The sequence below is a fragment of the Protomyctophum bolini genome (genome assembly GCF_963924005.1).
Source record: "Protomyctophum bolini genome assembly, chromosome: 13".
Taxonomy (NCBI): Eukaryota; Metazoa; Chordata; class Actinopteri; order Myctophiformes; family Myctophidae; genus Protomyctophum; species Protomyctophum bolini.
Window position 1 is genome coordinate 15,993,064 of NC_137874.1, and position 23,583 is coordinate 16,016,646.

General features: G+C 41.8%; 3 protein-coding genes across 7 annotated transcripts; 1 reads left to right on the forward strand and 2 right to left on the reverse strand.

Annotated features, from left to right (window-relative positions):
- Window positions 1-404: 404 nt before the first annotated feature.
- Window positions 405-6,533, reverse strand: LOC308326968 (bromodomain-containing protein 8-like). Its single transcript, XM_080780072.1, has 6 exons — window positions 6,209-6,533; window positions 5,943-6,035; window positions 5,758-5,826; window positions 4,874-5,177; window positions 3,929-3,973; window positions 405-2,804 (listed from the first exon to the last, which is right to left on the reverse strand). Exons 2-6 carry the CDS (start codon window positions 6,029-6,031, stop codon window positions 2,745-2,747), a joined length of 567 nt encoding a protein of 188 aa, XP_080636198.1. The 5' UTR covers window positions 6,032-6,035; window positions 6,209-6,533; the 3' UTR covers window positions 405-2,744.
- LOC308326967 (bromodomain-containing protein 8-like) lies at window positions 6,512-14,665 on the reverse strand. Of its 5 annotated transcripts, none has more exons than XM_080780069.1 (14): window positions 14,303-14,665; window positions 13,760-13,796; window positions 13,283-13,352; window positions 13,035-13,084; window positions 12,487-12,609; window positions 12,090-12,170; window positions 11,887-11,951; window positions 11,423-11,664; window positions 10,895-11,086; window positions 10,399-10,489; window positions 9,690-9,830; window positions 8,435-8,595; window positions 6,829-7,291; window positions 6,512-6,717 (listed from the first exon to the last, which is right to left on the reverse strand). In XM_080780069.1, exons 1-14 carry the CDS (start codon window positions 14,319-14,321, stop codon window positions 6,602-6,604), a joined length of 1,851 nt encoding a protein of 616 aa, XP_080636195.1. In that variant the 5' UTR covers window positions 14,322-14,665; the 3' UTR covers window positions 6,512-6,601. The 5 variants fall into 5 exon arrangements, with proteins under 5 accessions (XP_080636195.1, XP_080636194.1, XP_080636193.1 ...); XM_080780068.1 differs by having other exon boundaries at window positions 6,515-6,717; window positions 10,913-11,086; window positions 13,700-13,796; XM_080780067.1 differs by having other exon boundaries at window positions 6,515-6,717; window positions 13,700-13,796.
- A 7,124-nt stretch (window positions 14,666-21,789) lies between these two features.
- Window positions 21,790-22,711, forward strand: LOC308326864 (guanine nucleotide-binding protein G(I)/G(S)/G(O) subunit gamma-8-like; the record flags this gene model as incomplete). The annotated part of the gene is made up of 2 exons (XM_080779915.1): window positions 21,790-21,873; window positions 22,589-22,711. 2 exons carry the CDS (start codon window positions 21,790-21,792, stop codon window positions 22,709-22,711), a joined length of 207 nt encoding a protein of 68 aa, XP_080636041.1.
- Between the last annotated feature and the right edge of the window lie 872 nt (window positions 22,712-23,583).

Here is a 23,583-nt window from a genome sequence, read left to right on the forward strand (position 1 = left end):
GCCTTTGGAACGGCTCGGGATCCCCCAGGAATGTTGATCTGGAGAGGGAAATCTGGATCTCTCTGGTGGAGCAGTTGCCCCCACGACCCGACTACAGACACTCAAGCCACACAGACACTCTGCTGGCATTTAACATAGGATAATATTTGCATCTTAAGCAAATATTATCCTATATTAAATTTGGCTTGGCTGCCTTCTGGTTAAATAAAGGCTAAATAAAAATAAATAAAACAATTTGATTAGCAAAGTGTAAGCCTTTTTTTGTTTCATCACCATGCCGGTTCATCAAATACCGTAATATAGTAAATCACATACACTGATAGTGGCATGATTATTATTATTATTTTCTATCTCTGATTAATTTCTGAAGAAAATGAAAGGAAGCCAAATGTTTCTGTCAACTGTTTACTTGATCATTATATTACACATTAGACATTAATCAGCCTCACTCTCAAAGTCACTAACAATGTTATCTATTATGTATTAAACCATTCACTGCAGCCTTCTTACCAAAGGCCTCATGTACACAACGAAGCATGCCTGTACTGTAAGGTTATATTTTGCAGGTGTTTGCGCTGATTTATACTTAGTCATACGACAGTGACAAATATTAGATCTACATTCATACACAAAGCGTTGCTGTGAACTTGCAGATCTGCTATTTTCCACATGGGACACCCTCGTAAGACGGATAAATTAGGCAAACGTGTGATGCGGTCATAAGGCAAACATCAACAAACTGATAGTTCCCACAAGATATTCAATTTGGAGACTAAGGGCAGGATTTTACAGGTGCTGCACAGTTGATACAGTAATTAAGACATAGTAGCCTGCTCCTTCATCTATGATTGTTTAAAATAGAACATTTAAGTGACTTTCATGGACACGGCTGTTAAATTGCACAAACTCATTCTGATTTGTTCTGTTGCAGCTCCTGATAAATAGACATTTCATCAGATAACACATAGTTGACTGAACATGAACATCTTCTCACATGTATCCCCACCAAACTAAGAGGTCATTAAGAAGTTATTGAATACTTGCACTTTTGGCATAATTGTGTCAAAAATGAAATACTAGTATCACATACAGTACGTAAAGCACTGCTTCTCAACCTGTGGGCAGGTGGGCCCCAAAATAGTTGGCAAAACACTAAGATTTTAAATATAATACAACATCAAAATAAAAATAAAAATAATAATGCAAATTTATGTAGAAACTATTTCATGTTTTTTTTCTTTAAAACCTTGAAATAAAATGTGTTTTCATTCTGATACCAATAAATAGAAACCAAGTTTATCACGTTAGTTCCATTGATCTAAGGCAGAAAACAATTGATTCACTGAATGATCATTAAAGATGGAGTGCCGTGATTTTTGTACTTTTTCTGTTTTGCATGTGTCTATGGAGTTAACATTACTCTAATAGACCCCCAGGTGTGGTTATAATATTCAAATATGTCTTCCCTGTGTATTTTTGGTTTCTTACTGAACGCTGAAAGCTTCAAAAGGCCCAATCGAAATAACACCATTTTAGTGACATCATAACCCTACGCCCTCCCACATTATCATACAACAACAGCTGTGGGCGAGGCTTAAGTTTAGGTGGGTGGTGCTAAGGTGAAAACCAGGTATACTTAATGAACTGGTGGGTGTGGCCACATAAAAACATAATTTTAATACTTTCTGTACACTTTTCTGAAAGAAATCTTCCTCCTAGTATAATCATAGTACCCGATGATCATGTTTTAGGGGGGGGGGGAGATCACAGCAGTCCATCTTTAAAATAAACATGCTCTGAAAATTCACACAGCCCACCCATCTGACCACTTGACACCTTAAGATGGGGTCAGATATGGGTGGATCGTGGGGCGGGCGTGAGCGCTTTCAAGATTTTCAAGTCGGCCCTGATGCAGAAAAGGTTGAAAACCACCCTGGGATGCTGCTTGGTACAGTGCTAGCCTGGAAACCAGACAAATCTGACATTGCAATTACAAAACAAAAAAAAAACAGATTTGGTCTGGCACCTCTCAATTGTAATTGGATTTCACTCCCTCCGAAGTTGTGAGGTATACCAACCAGGGCCCAGTAAGCAAATATAGGGTGGGTTTATCACCAGAGGCATTATTTTTTGATCCGCCCCTTGGAAATGCAGGTTCCACACAGAGATTCCAGACTAATATCTACCCAGTGATATTACTCTGGCGGTGCCAGGCTAGTACAGTGCTAGAACAAATACAGTGACTTGGGCTTGAAGCCTTTTCAAGTCACATTATCAAGTATTACAATTGAATATTTCATGAGCAACATAGTTATAGTGGAAATCAATGTCATTGGGAGTCAGTCAATCACACTGAGGCCTCACACTAAATACGTTTCATTTGATGTTATGATTGAGATACTGTCATTTATACTTTCATTTAATGTAATTGACAATGGCCTAAACTAGGTTTTAACAGGAGTTGACTATGAAAGCTGATTCGAGCAAGTTATTCTCAAACAGGCCTCTTCGTCGGATTAGAGCTGCAATTGGCTCTACCCCCTAACTGCTACAGTACAACCCAATCCAACCATAAACTGCACAACACTGCAAGGGAATCTATTACACTGGACGTCTCCGCCTCATTGCACAAGATACATCCATGTGCATTTAAATCCATCCAGGTACATTCGGCTATTCACTAAAAACCCACTGGGGTGGGGAACACATCAGACATACTGTATACTCCTCAGGCCTGGAGGCAGTCACTTCTTCATCTTGAGATCAGCTTCAATGGCACAACGGCGACCTCTAGTGCCCCCATCCTGCATAGCCACAGATAGAATAAGAGAGAGAGAGAGAGAGAGAGAGAGAAATAGACATATTTTATTACACTGAGTTTGAGGCAAAACTTCAATCAATGCAAATTTGATTATTTGAGCTATTATATAAAAATCTAATTTCTGAATGACACAAATCCTATTTTTTGTTCTCAACAAGCTATATCATTTGTAATTGTGAAATCTGTCATGAAATGACCTACCGGTACCTAGATTCACCTAGATTTACTAAAACTATTTAACGCAACGATTTCTATGTAATATAAGCTATGAGACAGTAATTATGGAACAGAGGTATAGAGAGTGCTGTGGGCCTGGGCATGGGCCTGGCGTGGGGAGATGAGACCATCATTGTGGCCCCTTTTTCACCGGGGTTGAACCGGTTCGGTTCTTTCTTCCCGCTAAATATTGAACCAGTTCAGAGTGTTTCCACTGAAAATGAGTTGGTTCCGAACCATAAACGTTCGTTCCCAATGTGAACCACAAAACGGTGGTTCAGCTTTGTAATTGCACGCAGTGCTTTGTGAACCGAGACGATATAAGTGGGTGTGTCAGTAGGTTGGAACTTGTCAGTGGGTTGGAACTTTGGAGGACGCAGACACAGTGACACAAGCAACAGATATTTGATGCGATCAACCATCTTTGAACAAAAATACGTTTACATTAACTGCCAACGCAAACATGAAACGATCCAAACGTATACGGATGCATCGCGATCCAGAATCCAGCTGAGACTTGCGGGGCGTTATAATAACTTGTAACCTTGACATCACAACCTCGTGGATACTGTTTACATCGGTTTGTGTTGTGCAACACCCTTGGGGCGTCTGCGGGCATGACGGATCCTTCTCCATTTCAACATTTTGTGTTCAGGTATAATAGCGCCACCAATGAATGAACCGGCCGTCAATCTGGTGGAAATGCAGCCGGTTCGCGACCGGTTCGCAAAAAGCACCAAGGTTCGGAACGGCACTGGTTCTGAACCGAAGTTCTTTTGGTGGAAAAGGGGCCTGTGTGAGGACAAAAAGCAAGTTGGAAACTTGATTTGTGTTGTGGCGTTGACAGTAAACAACAGATTGTAGGACAAAGCCTTGCGGACGGCTACTTACAAAAAGAGAGAGAAGGAAGGCTGGAGACGCCATGGACACACTGTCCTGTAAGATGACCAATATACACAAATCAGACAGAGAACTAGAGGGGAAGATACAATTTTTGAGAGAAAGCAAAGCTGTGCAATGAAACATTTGCGTAGACAGTATGCTACATTTACTATAACATATATTATTTAGGTTAACAGATACAGCCTCACTACACAGTATAATCCTCAGTGTTAATTAACTCTGAACAGTGTAAAAATGGAACCAAATATAGTCTCTTCAGAGCAAAATTAACACTCAAGTCAGATTTTGAGATTTCATGGATGTTACATGTCATGGATGACACTATCTAGACTATCTAGAAACATTCTATAGCAATGGTTCCCAAACCTTTTAGCATGTGACATGTTATGTCTCCCTGGGACCCAAACTAGTGAAAATAGCAGATCTACAAGCTCACAATGTGTCACTTCGCGCCACTTTGTGAGCTTTTAGATTGGCTATTTTCACTACTCCTTAATCATCTGTTTTCTAATTTCTGGAATTTCTTAAGATTTTTCGTTGATGTCTTCATAAAATCATTGAATCTGCCAGTGTTTTATCTTAATTTGAAGACCCACGAGACCAGAGACGTGAACCAACAAATTCTGTGTGGAGTGGCGGACAATCATCCTTTCTTTCACCCGGATAATACATTTTATAACCACGATTATCAGTTCTTTAGTTATGGGCCGTTGAATAAAGCTTGTTTAGACCAATAACGCAATCTGGGAAAAGTATCAGGGATAAATGTATTTGATAAATGTATCTGTTTACACTGAGGTGGATGGAGACGGAGACTCTTAGCAACCTTCATACGTTAGCGAAGTGCCACCATCTATCGTATACCGCCATTGGCAGTGAAGCGTTGGATTCGAAAAAGGACAGTCAGTGCGTTGACTGCATGGGTCCCGTCACCTTATCTGCGGGGTCCTGCTTGCGCGCTGCACCCTCGCGGCCCACACCTCTCAGGCTCTTGGCGCCGATGCCCCCTCGGGCATCGTCTGAGGAGGTCTGCATGATAAGCTGCGTGGCCAGGAACTGCTGGATCTGCTCCAGGACGTCGCGCTGCATCTCCACGCCCATGTGGAACACGTCGTGGTCCGACGAGTTGTACATGACGGCGTTCTGGAACATCAGCATGATGTCCCGCTGGAACTCGGCCGTGGTGCGCACCAGGCCCGTCTCGATGTTCTTCTTGATGGTGGACAGGTCCATGGGCCTGGGGGAGACGGTGGTGGTGGGCGCCGGAGGCATTAGTGTGGACAATGACTCACATTTGGTACTTAAGTAAATGTATCAATGCTGCAGTGCAGAAATACTCTGTTACGAGTAAGAGTCTGGAATTCATGTACTTGTTAAGGTTAAGGTACAAAAAGTGCTGGTAACAAAATGCACCAAAAGTAGAAAGTAGGCATTATACAGAATGTCCCATTTCAAGTTTTCAAATGTTTAAAAAGATTGAAAAAATAGCCAATCTACAAGCTCACAATGCTTGTTAATGTATGTTTTGTAATAATAATAAAAATGTACAAAGGAACTAGTAACTAAAGCTGTAAAATAAACGTAGTGGAGTAGAAGTAAAAATATTGGAATTTGGAAATACTCAGGTAAAGTACAAGTACCGCAAAATTGTACTTAAGTACAGTACTTAATGTACTTAGTTACTTTACACCACTGGCGGCAGGGAGGGGGGACCAGCATGGGGAGAAGAAACCAAACAAGAAACGATCTCTCAACAAAAGTCAAGAGATGTCCAGGTTTGGGGTAAGAAAGCGTGGAAAACCTCTAAATGCACTCACCTGTACACAATACTGTGGTATCCAGGAGCAATGTCGTCCGTCACAGGCTGCAGGAACACATTGGCGTATCTAAAAACAAATTGTGTTAATCACATCAGCAACAATCCATCATTATTGAAAAAGAAACCATTGTAATCACTTTGGTTCTGTGTTTTGTAAATGAACAACACTAGATAGATACCCACCTGTGATTGGCTGCTGCACGCCACACCAGCATAATGGCCTTTTTCCAGATCTTCTGAGCTTGTATAGCTTCTTGGTCCTCGCTGCTCATTGAACTGTAGAACAGTGATGAACAACAAAACCACCCAATTTAAACAGTGTGTGTGTGTGTGTGTGTGTGTGTGTGTGTGTGTGTGTGTGTGTGTGTGTGTGTGTGTGTGTGTGTGTGTGTGTGTGTGCGCGCGCATGTGTGTGTGTGTGTGTGCGTGCGTGCGTGTGAGGCACTCACAACTGTGAGGAGGTGGGGCTACTCGGGATGGAGTCTGCAGCGGTGTGGAGCTGCAGGGACGAGGACGCCGTCGTGTGCAGGCTGTAGCCGTCCTCGCTCTCACTGGCCGTGGGCTCCGCCTCCCCATCCGCCTCCGACAGGAAGGCCTCCGCCGCCCCGTCGGCCTCCTCCTCCTCCTCGTCCGCTCCTCCTCCTCCTCGGCAGGACTCCGGCCTCTTGCTCGCCGCTTCCGCTTTACTCCCTGAGACGCTCCTCTCTCCATCCCCTTCCCGTCCCCTGTCCCCGTCCCCCTCCCCGGCCCCCTGCGCAACACACGGAGGAAGACACGCACGCTCTCATTGGGATCTTAACTGTCCACAAAAAAGCTCGGGAGTAAAAAGAACGTACAGCACGCTACATTTTACAAGTACAGAGTACAACAATTACAGGCATCAACGTTATCTCTGTCCTCATCGGGTGGTGTACCTTGGAGTGTCTTTCTGTCAGTGGGCTATCTTCTAATACTGAGTCTGCCAAGACAGTAAAGACGAATAATAAACAAGGAAATGGTTATGCCAAAATGCACAGTTCCATGCAAAACAAACAAAGATATTTGTTTTCCTGTAACGGTCTTAACGTACCTCCACGTGGCTTCTCTACTTCCTGCCGCACCCATTGCTCACTCTCACACTTGACGGTAATGTCCAGCGAGATGTGTCCGTCCCGGCGCCCCTCCTTCCCGCTACCCGCAGCCTCTGCCTGCGGAGGGGCACCGGTCTGGTGGTTTCGCTCCGGGGAGGAGGAGAGAGGAAGGCCCTGCAGTCTCAGCGGATATTCCGAGGGACAGCCGCCCTCCTGTCCACCGCTTGCGGACGTCGAGTGCGAGAACGGAGCCAGAGACATGCCCTGAATCTCCATGGCTTCCGTCTTGCCAACCAGGCTGCTGTGGAGGAGGGAGGAGGCGTGCGTGACAGCGGGGCCGGGCTCGTGGCTCTTGAATGGCCCTGCTTCCCAGGCGGCAGACAGGGCATGGCCGTTCTCCTCACACAGGGACAGAGCTGCCTCTACGGCGGCTGCATCCAGAGCCTCCGAGTTCTCATCTCCCTGTGGAGCACAGACACTCTTTTTTTGAGGGGCACTATCCCCCAGCTTTCCGGGTTTGTGTAAACACAAAAACATTGAAGGTAAAAGTGACGGAAAAGTGAGGACACAAATTGTCATTGGCCAGAATGAGATGATGTATGATGATAAGAGCGGCCCTCACTTCACACGGGTGTGATTTTTTTATAGCTTTATTTAGTATTTTTATATTGTACACATGTACACAATATACAAAATACAAAAGTCCACGTAAAACACACATACGCAAGCACAGACACTCTTGCATTGCATTGTTGATTCACAGCAGCAAGTGTAATTCATGTCTTGATTTACACTTTCTCCAAATATTTTAAAGCATTTACAGAACATAACTGAATAATTGAGTCAATGTTGGCGAAATACATTGCACAACGTGCTGGAATACCACCTGTTATGGATGTTTGTCTGTTGCCTTAAGGTCACAACTGCTGCAACAACTGAACATTTGTTCAAAGATTGTTGGACAACCACTTAAGGTGCTCTATATATCTACGTATAATAACAGTATTCTAAGGTTGAGCAAGGAATATCACTTCAAGTTCAAACACTAGCCATGTTTGGTATGGAGAATATTGGTTGCTGCCTTCAGGAAGGAGATACTGTGGTGTGTTCCAGGCCAGCATATACTTATACTATTGTCAGACTGTCACTGAGGTGGTCCTTTGTTCATTAGTCGACTTTGAGGCTTAATCAGGAGTTTGGCCAGGGCCCAGGGTAGGCTGAGCAGCGGAAATTGCTCTTGTCTTTATGTTTTATGTATGCAGGGCTGGCTCCTATATATAGGCCACATAGGCCATGGCCTAGGGTGGCAGATTGCCCAGGGCGGCAGTTAAAAAGACGGTGCATTGAAATGATCGTGTTGCATTACTTATCGTAAGTAAGTTTCAAGTCTTCAAGTTGGCTTCAAGGTGCACAGGGAAGATCATATGACATAACTTTATACTTACAAAAAACCATAGTGGAAATAGCAGATCTACAAGCTCAAGCTTGAGCTTGGAAAATGACCGTCAATTTCCACTTTTGAAAATATATGAATTCAACAAGGTTATAATTATGACAATTATGTCAAAAATAATTGTGATTATCTCAAATAGTCTGGTGTCGTACCTTGTCCTCGATGATGGCGATGATGTCCCCCACAGTCTTCAGGTCCAGCTCATCTCCCATCATGTAGGACGCTGAGACATCATCTTCACTCAGTTCACAAGTCTTCTCCCCACCAGGCACAGGCTGACACCCAGAGGGCAGCGATGACATCTCACCCCCTTCTGCACACACGCACGCACGCACGCACGCACGCACGCACGCACGCACGCACGCACGCACACACACACACACACACACACACACACACACACACACACACACACACACACACACACACACACACACACACACACACACACACACACACACACACACACACACACACACACACACACACACACACACACACACACACACACACAGTGAGTGTTAACTTAACTCTGTGAGTATACAAATACAACCAAATGGACCTGTATGGATTTAACACAGGATTTGACTGTGCACAAGAATAGGTTTCGTCCTGTATTCTGAACAAGTACTATACGTACTTTGCTCACTGCTCAGCCAATCAAATCATCTCAATTGCGTGCTCAGCCAATCAAATCACCGCTATGATTCACACAAACACACAAAGATGGGCATATTACAGTATTATATAGGGGCTGGCACCCATCAAACATAAAGCAGAAATGCTGAAAACAATCATCTTAACAACTTGCATCCCAGCAAAGCAAGGCAAAGCATATTCTGGGGGGAACAGAATCAGATCAGCCTGAAGCGAGTGGTGCAACAGCACCCCCTATTGGTACTCTAAACATCGGATGGGACATAGGGACAAAGCTGTTCCTTGGAGTGGTTGAAAAGAAAGAAAAGATCAATCACACTTGTGTGAAGTGAGGGGCGGCCTTATTTTTGGGAGCATGTTGATGTTCTCATTGTCGGTAAAAAAAGTTAATACATTTATTACAAGATGTATTTATATCAGTGAGATGACCTCTTACTTAATTTACTCTAAACAAAGTCCATAGACTTAGCTGGGACTAGACATTTATTATTACGCTATAAACAAACATTAAAAGTCCAGAGACTGAGGCCTGGGCCGTGCCTCAGCGGTCCAGGCACCTTGGCTGGTAATCCAGTCTGGCAGTGTGCCGCGGGTTCGACGGCCTTTAATGCATGTCCCCCCATCTCTCTCCCCATATCCTGTCAGCCTACCGTCTGTCCCTCCATAAAAAATATAAAATAAAAGACGAAAGCCACAAAAAAACATGAAAAAGTGGTTAAAAAACTAAAACAACAGAGGTATGGGACAGACCTGATGCTTGGGGGTCTACAGGCTGAGAAGTGGCACCAGAAAGGGGGGCACTGGAGCTGTTGTCTGGACTGTTCAAGAAACCTAGCGGGACAGAAAACTGGCTGGGACCAGCCTCCAGGAGTCGGGACAACGTGGGGGCACCTGCCAGGCCAACATTCATAGATGTGTGCACGCACACACACACACACACACACACACACACACACACACACACACACACACACACACACACACACACACACACACAACTAGCAAGGATGTACACAAATCAATGATACTATACATACCACCACCTATCTATACTGATAGCAGGCACTAATGCACACACACACACACACACACACACACACACACACACACACACACACACACACACACACACACACACACACACACACAACTAGCAAGGATGTACACAAATCAATGATACTATACATACCACCACCTATCTATACTGATAGCACACACACACACACACACACACACACACACACACACACAGTCCTGCAGTATGACTCAAGCACAGCCTTGTGTATACATACAGTGCCATATGAACTTATGTGTGCATGTGTCTGTGTGTATGTGTGTGTGTGTGTGTGCAAGTGCATCCCTACACTACATGCATTCGTGCATGCTTGTTTCTCTGTACGTGGAAGCTTTTGTGCATATGTGCATGTGTGTGTTTGCGTGCACATTTGCGTATGTGTACCTGTTGCCTGGGAGACAGGGGGACTCGACAGAGTCAGCTGCAAGTCATGTGCTCCAGTCACATGACCAGGGGGAACATCAGCTTCCCCAATCTGGGAAGTACAACCAAAGATATTCAATTATTTAAGAAGATTCGCCATCCCAATTTCCCAATCCCCCAAAAAACAGTGGCCGGAGATCGCTGACCGTCCGGCTACGTGAGACAATGATGAAGGTGGGGGTGGGACAATTCACTTACCTCCTGATTCGATAAGATCTCGATACCTAGGGTGGCGATACCATTTATATTGTGATTCTTAATTATATTGCGATTGAGCCAGATAACGTCTGTCTTTCTGACATGAAAAAATCGAATAAATAAGAAATTTACATTTTAAATAGATTTTTTTGCCCACGCCTAGATGAAAGTAATTACTGTGATATAACAGCAGTGAGAATGAAACAGGAGAAGTACTCTGCACGCAGTCTACACGTGAACAAGTCCCTCTCGGTCATACCAGTCTAGAGGAACTTGCCGGTAGGAGACAGCTTTTCTTCAGTAGCTCCGACAGCAGGGGAGATGGTGGCGGTGTGGATTTCTGAACCATCAGCTTCTTCTGGAAGCAGTCATCCAGTAGTAGAGAGCCGTGGTCGACCTCTCCATTTCCAGAAGGCTCAGCCAAAGCCATGAATCTTGCTGATCCTGAGGCCTGTGCAGAAAGAGGGAGCCCTTTGTAGCATGCTAGCAGCTGATATTACAGTCAGAACTCAGACGCACTATATTTTCAGCATGAAGGGCATACAGGGATTGTATCAAAGGTACCATATGAAATTTTACAGTAACAATTTACAAGATGATATCAGCAAGGAAGTATTAACCACTTAAAACCTGTATACTTTGTTTCCCGGTGTTCCCCAGTAGTTTATGGTCCTTTCATTTTCCCCCTCTACAACAAATTTCATAGCTTTCATTCTTCCTTTCAACCAATACGATAAGCTTAAAAAAAAAGCCTCAGCCTTCTGTTTAGTGAGCGGTGGGGACTCACGTTCTTGGTGGTGACAGTCTCGTCGGCCAGGCCCTGCAGTGTGTCCCCTGGGGACAAGTCCAGGCCCTGTAGTGTGTCACCTGGGGACAAGTCCAGGCCCTGCAGTGTGTCCCCTGGGGACAAGTCCAGGCCGTGTAGTGTGTCCCCTGGGGATGAGTCCAGGCCTGGCGAGTGGCACTCTGCGGGTGAATGTACGGTAACGTTGGGCAGTCGCTTTGGCATGTTCTTTAACATCTGTCTGGCTGGATGGGCGACAAGGAAACTGTGCTCAGTGGTGTTGTCTTACAATGTACAGCTTTATTTACTATACCCTGCCTCAGCTGCTTCAATTTAGTTTATTTTCACAATGTTACAACATAGAATTATACTGAAAAAGATAAATACTACAAAAAAGATAAAGAAATTAATTGAAAGATTAGTTGATTTTTTTTTTTTAATTCAACAGTTATCAATAAAAGAAATACCCTGATAGGCAGCATCGGTGGTCTTTCTTTTCAATTCCGCTTCCGCTTCCTCCTGTTTCCTCTTCCTAACAGATATATATACGGTAAGTAGGATTCATATAATTGTACAGAGCGAACGACAAAATCATCAAATGGATGGTTGTACGTATCAATATTAATAAAACAAACATGAATGGCATAATTAACTTATTGTTGTCTCTTACTGTACAATATCGTCCCACAACCCCTGTAGTGTGGAATCTAAATGACCTGCTTGGGTCAATTCAGCCTCTCTCTTCAGCTTTCTGTAAGTAAATATCATAAGTTCATCATCCATCATTAGTCATGTCAATCCCTTTCAAACCTCGGCTCATACAGTTAGTTCATAAAACTGTTACCAAACTGGTTTGAGGGTCAGTGAGTCTAGCTTTCTGCTCAGGAGAAGACACTGAAAATGAGCATCTGTATGACCTAAAGCAAGTGGTTCTCAAACACTTTGGTGTCAAGGACCCTCACATTGATACACACTGCAGCCTCTACTTGAGAAGATACTGTGCAAGAGTTCCACTTTACCAAGTCTAGAGGGTTTTAAGATGGTTAACGATATGGATTTGTCTGAACCTGTGCTTCTCCTGCGTTTCTCTGATCAACTTCTTCAGCTCGTCGATCCTCTCGGCTGTCAGCCTGCGTACGATCACATCCTCCACCGTCTCCACGACTTCACCCTTCTCCCCGCGTTTACGTCTGGCGACAACAGATGCAGTGGTTATTCATTATTAGTGAATTCACTGCCAGCATGTACAGTTGTTGTTGAAGTCCCTTAATAGAGGGGTACATTTTCTTAACCACTTGAGCCTTATACTTTGTCGTACAACAAATAGCTGAAATACATAGTCACTACGTGTCATAATGTGATGCATTGTGGACCTGTAGATCTATTACTTGTGCTACTTAAATTTAAACCACACATGTGACATTATCAAACATAAACATCAAACATATCAGTCTACATCTACAATACGGATTTATTAAATACTACTGTATAATATTCCAAAAAGTACTGTCTGCAGTATAGTCTATTATAGCCTAGATACATATAGCCTATCATTATTGGGTTGGCAGCAACATGGTCATAAGATGATTTAGATCAGGCTTGAGAATGAGCTCACTTTGGTGCTTCGGTCACTTCCAGCAGCTCAGAGTACTGCGAGGCACAGTGCTACGACAAGGGGAGGAAAACAACAACCTGATGTAAACATTTGCTTAACCCATCAAGCCCCACATACACTCAAAACTGTTTGCATTTCTGTAGTTTTATTAACAGCCTTTGTAGCCTATTTTATTGCTGTTTGTGTGTGTAGAGTCTATTTTTGTCTGACTGTCATTGGTTTCCTGTTTGTATCCAAATCGAACATACCTTTTGAGAGAACCAATCAGGTGGTCGCCCAGGTTCTGCGAATGGTTTGATAGCTCGACTGACAGACACCCTGTTGAATTGAACACATGTTCATTAAGAGTGCATTAGGCTGTCTGAGAGTATATAAATGAAATAGTATGCCTAAATGAAATAATTATGAATAAATCCCAATTATGAACACTGAGAAATTTACTGTGCACAACAAGGATTGTGTGTTTCGTCCTATTTCATTAACATGTATGTGCCCTAACAGCTAATCAAATATCTGTGCTTGGTGACGATATTTCTTAATTGAACAATGCCATTGCACACACACAATGTATTGTTCTTTTTGTCTCTCATTACCGGTATGTATAATGTATTTATTTATTCATTAACTTGTCTTTATGCTACAACAGTTGACAGCTGATTCAATACCAGTTTTGGTCTCCACTTTTCATGACAGATGTGGCCAGACACAGTTTCTCCCTCACTGACCATGGTTCAGTTGGTCCAATGGCAAGCAACTTGTGTTCTGGGGGTGGGGGGGGGAAAAGGAACAAAACGTTAGCTCAAATCCATCCCTGCAACAGGAGACGAACTGGGAAACTGACAAGCATCATCGACACGACGACACCACATGTTCGTCCATTCATATCCATTCCCAGGGTTTCCGGCCTTTGTCATTATGAAAGTTTTAATACATTGTGTGTCTGTCAACTGATGTTTTAAGGTCAGCTGACAGTTAGTGTTATGCTACTAGCATTTGGTACAGTGATAGCTACAGAATGGCATTGGTTTTCATTGTATCAGTGAAGCACATAGCAGCATGCATTATTATTGCGTTGCTGCGTATCGAGCTGTCAAGCATGAGTCCCGATGACACGCCGAACGTTCTTCCATTCACTTTACTGTATGAATGGCAGTCAGTCATGCAGGAACTTGGTACTATAGCGACACAACGTTGCCAATACCAGCCAGGTAGAATTGTGTTAACGACTGCATTCTCTTTTTTCCAAGCGAACTAACAATGTTACTCACTTCCAACCCCGCTCGCCATCTTCGTATTATCATTCCAACCTCCCACTCATTCTTCTCGCAGATCGAAAGCCTACAATTGCCAGCATTATCATCAACAATTCGAAAATGGTGCCCAGAATGAAATTATGTAACATGGCACAAATCCGTATACGTTATGTAAAAAGCTTTCTCTCGGCGGCAGACTTCAGACAAGTGGTGGTTCTTCTTTTTGATGAGGAACATGGAAATACCGTTCTGTTGAATCTGTTCTGCCTGTAATTCAGTCTTGTTGTAACTGGTTTAACTTGAGGGGTTTCAGCTCAAATGCGAGGATGCCCCTGGAGGGGAAAAACATCGCCAGGGCAATTCCAGCAGTCATGAAGGGTTTCGTTTTATTATTAAATTAAAGGCGAAAATTTTCAATTAGAGCATAAGAATTTTGGGTTTGCATTGACGTTGCACGCTGTCATTTCATTTTGGGGGTAAGCAGATTTGTGTTCGTACACGCCCACATTCAGTAATGATGGTACATCCCTGAATGCTGTTGAATATTTTGTGAAGTTTATTTGAAGAAGGATAAAGGGGGTGTGAACTCGAAGTAGCCTAAAAGAAGGATGTCTTCAAATTAATTGTTATGATGTTATATAGTTATGATACTACAGAGTCGTAGTCGTAATGAGAGATAATCATCATCATCATCATCATCATCATCATCACCACCACCGCCATCATCATCATCATGTTGGTTGATTGTTGATTGGTTGAATGTATAGGCTACTCTATTAACAGTTTGCAAAAAAGCACAGAGGTAGGCTACATTTCATACAAAAGGATTCTAAAGGGAAAGCGCCTGGCTTGTTTACATTGGGGTCCTGTGAATTTCATTTCATCAAAGTTTATGCTCATTATCCATAAGCAGAATAAATGTTTCATGATTGTCATATTGACATCTGGGAAGGAATTTTTGTGTGTGGGGAAATTACAATTGGTAGGACAGCAATTGAGTGAAAATGGAGAGCATTGTTAAGTGATTGAATGAGACTGTGTAGGCCTAATAATGAAAATAACATGAGCCTTCCCATATATAGACTAACCATGGTAACAAGTCAGCATGACAGTCCCTCTTCTTTTCTCTTACTACATGCTGTGACAGTGTGACATGGTCTCTCTCATAAATTATTAATAGTAATAGTATGAGGGGGGTGGATATGTTTTTGAGAGGAAGAGACAGAAGAATACAGGGAGAGGGAGAGAGAAGTGGGAGGGGTCAACAATCAACATTTCACCCCAATTATTTTAAGAATTTTAGTTTTTTTGCTTTCGCCTTTTTTCTTTTTTATTGATAGAGTGATAGATGAAAGTAGGGTTCGCCTGGAAGGCTCTATGGAAACACTCACTCTTGAACGAAGTTGAACGCGAGAAAGTGACGTTCACACACGCCAGAAATGAACGCGTTCACAATGACGTTCACCAAGCAGAAATACAGTACGTTCAGTTCACGTTCACCCGAAATATGAACGCGTTCGTGAACGATGTGTTTGCACCGTTTGTTTTACATCACCATTACATCACCTAATCAACATGAGTTAGACTTTAGCGCCCCTCACTTCACATGGGTGTGATTTTTGAGGGGCGCTAGCCCCTCCTATATACAGCTTTAATGTTTGTCTTTCAACGATGCTTGTTTAAGAAAACGCCATAGACAATAAAGAGAAATTTAATGTTTGTTTTGAGGACTAAAACAAACATTAGCACCTGTTGCTTAAACAAACATTATGTTGTACTTGATGTTGTAAGATGATAAGAGCGCCCTTCACTTCACATGGGTGTGATTTTTGTATTACTAAACCCGAAATAGGAACTTAACTTTAACTGTGTGGTATAAATGTACTGTGAACCACATCCAATATGTCCAATAGCTATTCAAGAGGATACTCAAGCTGGTATTCAAGATACTCAAGCGGATCTGATGGATTGTCAGATGTCCAGCCCTACAAGACCCCGATATATTTCTACTTTACTACTACTTAAAAAAGTAGAGAAAACATTTTATGCACATTTATATGTATATTTATATAATAAATTCATAATTTACATTTGGGGATATCTTTCACAATAATAAATGTACATGTTCTAGACATTCAAATGATCACAAAAAATCACACCCATGTGAAGTGAAGGGCGCTAATATATTAAAGTCTAACTCATGTTGATTAGGTGATAATGGTGACGTAAAACAAACAGTGCAAACACAAATATTAAACGCCATTAACATGTAAAACAAACGGTGCAAACACAAACATTACACGCCATTAACAATAAAGAGACAATATGGCGTAAATGTCACATTATGAAGTACATTTTCCCTTCATTGTTAATGGCGTTTACAAAACAAACATTGAACTAAAGACAAACATTAAACCTGTGTATAGGACCCTCAAAAATATATTTTACAGGCATTTTACTTACTTTTTTCAGGGTTAAAGGTTATAAAGGTTAAACTTTAAAGACTGCACAGAGTCCAGAGATTTTGACATTGCAAGACTAAACAATGTAGAGGGAATCTTTGAAAAAACAAGAAAGTGGCCACACATGCCAATAGCCAGAGTCCCAATACTTTATTAGGATACAATGGACATCAATGAAAAAAGAACAGAAAAAATATATAATTAATTATGTAATTAATTAAAATATAAATGTAGACGAAAAGCTACGCTGGGTTAACATCACATAGCCATACTCTCGTATCTGGTCCTATAGTCGAAGAGTAGGGATGGAGCTCGATAACCGATACCCGATAAAATCCGATAACAAGCTTATTACCTGGTATCAATAAGCTTTGGGCTTATCAAGCCTTTTATCGAGCATAGCTACCCATGACGCCATGTTTAAACAATCAAGACAAGATGCAATCAAGAAATAAATTAGATGTTGTTTGTGTCAGCACAAACATGTCGGTCTAAAAGTGTATCGATACCTGCCAATCAGGTAAACAAAATTACGCTTTTAAAGTGACAGTATACATATTAACCAGTTAACAGTTTCTTCAATATAATTTTCCAAAAGTAAAAAGGTCAATTGCCTTCTGTCTGTTAGAAAAGTACTGCATTCAAATATACTTGTTCTGTTCAGAAGTTGTCGTCTAACATCTTTCCTCAAAATAATAGAAAATGCTCGATAGTGGGCTCGATAAGCCTGATGGATAAGGTTCTCGTTATCAATCAAAATTAACGAGCTCCATCCCTATCGAAGAGACAGCCTTATGCAAGTGTTTGCCAAGCCCCACTTCATTGATGATTTGAAGCATTCATCCCCAGTGGGTATAGTGGTTCAGGAGGGTCCATTGCCTTCAACTGTGATGGCATCCCCTGGGTATACCGGATGTACCAATGGATTTGTGTGGGTCCGGCAGTCTATCACTCCTGCTTCCAAGATCTCGTCAGCCATGCATTGTTAGACAGGTCCTCAAGGATACAACGGAGCATCTCTTGTGCTGCCTTATAGGGATGGCAGGACTTGAGTCTGCATGGAAGTGCTGCTGTCATTGTGGTAGCATGCAGGATGCATTCCTTGCCAGGGTAGCAGCCTTTCTTAGCCTTTCTTTAGCCTTAGTCTTAGTCAACAAATTTTACACTGCAGCCAGGCTTAAATCATTTCATATTTAAACAATGTGCGGGTACAGCTGGGACTGAAGGCCCTGATTGCAGCGATGAGGATGAATTATGTGATAAAGGCTACTTCCTGCAGTGAACACTTCATAATGCACCAAACCTCATGATGACAATGACTCAGTCATTCTCATTGCTGAGAATGAGGGAGAAATCCTTGGCAACTACTTTATCCTCATGCAGTGGAATTCATCTATTTGGCAAAACAAGCTAAGGTCCAAGGTATGCATTGGTAGAAACCTGTCTAAATCATATTAACGACAACTTAACATCCCTATACTCTGCGGGGTGATTGGGGCGAACATTCTGCGAAAATAGCCAACCTACAAGCTCACAATGCATCACAATGTGACAAGTTGTGAGCTTATACAGACAATATAATTTCATCATCAGAGATTTGGTGTAGGTGGAGGGAAAAAAGGAGGGGTCTAATATAGACCCCAGGCGTACTCCAGTTTACATAGCACAGTATAGGGTTTAAGCAGGTAGACAGTTAATGCAGGAAACAAATTCTAATGAGGCATTTGACCTTTAACTCCACACGAGTCCACAGGGCTATACTTTGAGTGACATGTGATGACCCAGCAGCCTGATAGAAGATGACTGCCAGCATGATGTCTGTCTGCACAATGCCTTGTCATTTCCTGTTAATACAAAACAGCACCACGTTCATTTATTGTATACCTGACCTAGTAGCATTATAAAGATTTGTATACTGTATGGAATTGTATATACTATACATATACTTGATTATATACATTGACTGTTTGCATGGAATCACCCAGGGGTCTGTACTCGACCCCTTGCGTTCCCTCTTCAACAAGTCCCTTCACTGAAAATATCAGATCTCACAATGCCTCGCAATGGAGCGCGTTGTGAGCTACTATTTCCGCTGCTTGCCCAGAATAGGGATGCTATAGGGTTCACGTGTTAGGCTAAATACAGTGTAATAATAGGATAAATGCACGGTGAACTTGCTACCATAGGACAATACTTTATGTTCTGAGAAAACGTCATGCATGTAATGAACACCTGACTGAATAACCCCAAACTGCTGAACCATATGGTATTGGATATGTTGCACTGAACCAAAGGTCATGGTGCTATTATTGTCCTATATGGGCCCAGTGGTATTACTGTCAGATGAATATTAGAATGTTATGCAAAAGATGATGATGATATGATATGATGATATACAGGCACAGTGTGTGTGGTTGAGGAGGCACTTTGATCTTAAATGTTGTGTTGTATGTTATTCACAGACATCCTATGAGCCTCTATCTGTAACTATCTCATTCAAAGCCGAAATGAGTGAGCGTTCAAGGGGAAATTAATTAAAGTGAAATGGAATACAGTTTCATTCTCTGGAGATCTCCCCTCTCACAGCCCGAGGCTCCCTGGTGCCATGGTGCTGTGAGCTCTCATGATCAGTACTGTGCTGCATTGTACAGTACCTATGTCCTACCTACATTAATAAAGCCTTTCTATCTCACCATATTGTGACAAATATGTTAAAAAGGTATAGCTAAATAGCTCAAACCAACCATTTTGCAATACTTATTTTTGTTATATGTATAACATTTCTACAACAATTTACAATTGAAAATCTAATTTAAAGTGGACAGTTAAGAACTGTTGTAAATGCTCTGTTTCAAAACACAAGCTTGTCATGGACTCTAATCAAAGTTAAATAGAAGTGATAGACTGAGTAGAGAGAGGAAGGTCACACCACATGTTGCCTGCACAAGAGCCCAACATGGGGCAGAACCACAGCTAATTATTTGAGGAGGTAACCTATTCACGCCCTCCCCTTCTCTTCTCTGCAATTAATCTCACTTCATTGGAAAGTGCAAGTGCATGTGGGGTACCTGCAGGTTCAGCCACACACAGACATTCTAAGGAACTCCTGTAGCTGTCAGTTCTTGTGGTAAGTGAAATTAATTACCAGCTTTCACAAAGGACAGATATTTCTTTTTATCAATCTCTTCGTTGAGAATCGTTGAGATATTGATACTTGTGCATACATAAATGCTGTTATGCCAGATCATATATTATGAATGTATACAGAACAGAATAGTGTTTTTTTATGTTGCAAAGGATGGCTAAAATATATAAAAGCCAATTATTATTTTTACATTAATTTAAGTGAAGACTGAGGCGAGGCTATACGAAATGAGTGTCTGTGCTGTCTGAGTGATTGATCAACAGAATAGGTGGGTTAGAGCAGTGTGTATGTTTTAAATTGTAGTTTCCCAAGTGTTTAAGCATGTTATTTAATGTATAAAAGTTATTCCTAAAATAAGATATTGTAGTGTAAGTGACCTCAGCACAGTGTGCGAAACGTAGAGCATAATAACAAACAAAAAAAACATGTATTGAACAGATTCAAAGTTGGACTGGCAGATATTACTTAGATGTATTTACATTATAGGCTAAGTGGATAGAAACCCTGGGGAAACATCCTCCCTCCCATCACCTCCTCCGAGACACACCCTGTGCCAGCTGAGACCCAGTGAGGACTGAGGAGTAATAACAAGAATATTGAAACAAAGTTTCATCACAGCAATGGCTACCTTCATTACATCAGTTAGTATAATTAATTGGAAACACAGACAAGTTACGCAAAACAAAATTCTAACAAGACATTTTCATGGCAGCAATAAACAACAATATATAGCAAAGTGTCTGGGCTATACATGCACTCAATATGGTATGTTTCTAGTAGTTCAGTAACAGGGGACTCCTCAGCTCTTCAATAAACAGAAAATAAATTTCAGGTGGGTTACCTATTTCATCCTATCAGGAGGGAGAACCCATTCATAAGCTTACATTTTATACTCCTGTTACTGAACAATCACACTATAGCAATGATATGAGAATAGAGCTATATATTTATCGCCTACTTTAACACTAAACACGGGTGATTTTCACCTAGATGATTATATTTTTGCAATTTTCATAATGTTGCTGATGTCTGAGGTGGGTGGTTCTTTCAGTACCTTCATGATGCTTAGTGATATCATAGAAGGTAATTTGTGTCCCTGTCCACATCCCTGGTTTTTTCCATAGGGTTTTTTCTACAGGCAGGTGTTCGGGTGTTTAGTGATAGTGTGATAGAGAAAAAATCCCATATACCCACAATGGACTTTTATTTTTTATTTTTCTTCACTGGACCATTCCCCCAGCAACTCTGTTGTCAGTTTCCCCATGTGTACTGTGGCCCCTGTCACTGCCAACACTGTAGTGTAGACTGTAGAGTAGACTAGTCTACACCTCCAGAGACCAACAGTGGAGGCACGTGGTCTCCTCCCAAGGCTCCCATACACATGAGTCACCACCAGCTGTTTATTTTAACCAGTGTCAGTGGGGGAGCATGAAGGTGCTCCATATATGCACCAGACCAACCAGCAGGGGTTGCTAGTGCAGCAATAAAGACACAATGAACACTCCACAAATGCAAGTGGAGTGCCTGGGTGAGCCGAATATGGCCTTACTGCCCTACTGAGGGGACTTGAACCTTCTTTTCCAATACGAATACTAGGTGCAGGCATTAGAATATCAAACTGATGTCTCAGCCTGTTATGTGCTCCAATTATGATTAGGACGGGAGTTTAAATCCAACCCTCAGATGTCTCTGCTCTTGGTTTCCTGTATTTTCTACAATCTATGTAATAAAGCATAACAAATTAATCACACCAAGTGCTGTTCTGCTGCTGATTGAGGGGCAACATGCAGACAAAACAAAAAAATACAATGTCACCAGACATAGTAACACACTTTTATGATCACTTCAATCTTGTCTTCTGATACAGGTTCACTGACCCGGGGTAAAGAGTCAGCATGTCTAACAATATGGCCAAGATTGCAGAAGCCCGGAAGACGGTGGAACAACTGAAACTGGAGGTGAACATAGAGAGGATGATGGTGAGAGATGGTCAGAGAATGTATCTGTTTTGATAAATCAAGTCAGTCTGTTCTGATCGGGTAGCACCATTCACACCTGCATAGTACAGAAACTCTGGTTTTAAGTGTCATGAAAGTTTAGATCGTATGCTGCTCAATGAAAAGTCATTCTCATTGAGCGGGGCAGTCATGCAACAAAGTATAGCTAAACCAGCCCACACACAGTCAAATCCAGTGTTAAAGCATTTTAATGTTTTAATGACTAAAATGTAATGTTGTATCTGTATGGTAGAGGAGGCTAATGTTCAAAAACCCTGAGGAAGACTTTGTCGAAATATTGGTTTCCTTTTAATGAACGTTTGCATCGTGGCTATAAGAGCTGTGCGGCTGTGTCATTAACTGCCTTGGTCAGCACCACATCAGCACAGGTGTGAATTTGCAGAGTATGTTACAACTTATACAACTGGGGTGGTTGTGCGGTATTTTGTCTCCCTGCTCTTATATTGAGACATTTATATTGTGGTCATGTCTCACCGACACACAGGATCTGACACAAATTTGGACCTGCTGGTCAAGATTAAATGTATTCCCTGAGGAAGCAGCCAGGCTCTATTAGCTCAATGGTAAAAATGTCAGCACTTGCACAGGATAGGATCAAACCCAGGGTAGAAGAGGAAAGTTACATAGTACATCTTTAATTAAATGTAACTGCATGTGTACACACACTTTTGTGCAGGTTTCTAAAGCGGCAGAAGATTTGATGGCCTATTGTGAAGAACAAGCCAAAGAGGACCCTCTGGTGACATCGGCGATGCCAAACCCCTTTAGAGAAAAGAAGTTATTCTGTGTGATATTGTAAAAAAGTGATTTTAAAGGCCCATGATCAGTGATACAAACTTTAAATAGAAAAATTAAGAAGTGGAGACATGTTCCTTATTTTTATTCTCTCAGTCAGGGGTTCTCAAACTTTTTAGCTCAGGACCCAGAAGAGAAATTAGACGTATGCCCGGGAACCAAACTAGTGAAAATAGCAGATCTACAGCTCACAATGTGTGGTACCGGTATTTATGATGATGATTTATGAATAATGATTTATTATAAAAATTGGTCCGTGTCCCAAAGATGCAGGGTAGTACTGTTTGGGAATCAGTGCTATAGGCCATCAAGAGGTGGTCCAGCGGGGTCAAATTGACTAAAGGGCAACCAATTGTTGTGCCATAGGGAGCTCCCCTAAACCCAAAACAATTGAAATGTATGAAAATACACATTAACATGAATCTAATATGTTAGGAATACGTTAACGTATGTTTTATGCTTCACAATTTTATACAATACTGGTATATGCAGTGGGGGTCTCTGCTTTGTGCTTGGGGTCCTTGGCCTGAAAAACATTGAAGAACACTGCTCGATTGATTCAGCTCTTGATAGAAGGACTAACGTTAGACAGTTACATTTTGACTTATGATGTGGTAATAATACAGTTTCAAACTGCAGGGTAAGAGACGTTAGATTGGGCCTTTAAAAACATACTGCTAACCATCTTTGACATTTTAGAGACCGTAGAATTCTATCTGTTGTATTGTTAAAACAGGAAAAGGGCCTCAACTTTGTTTTATATAACATTCATTTTACTCATTTGTATTGTAACCAATACCAAATACATGAATGAATTTAAACATTGGGAACTAGCTGATGAGTGATTGTTGATTGAACTTGATAATAGCTGCAATA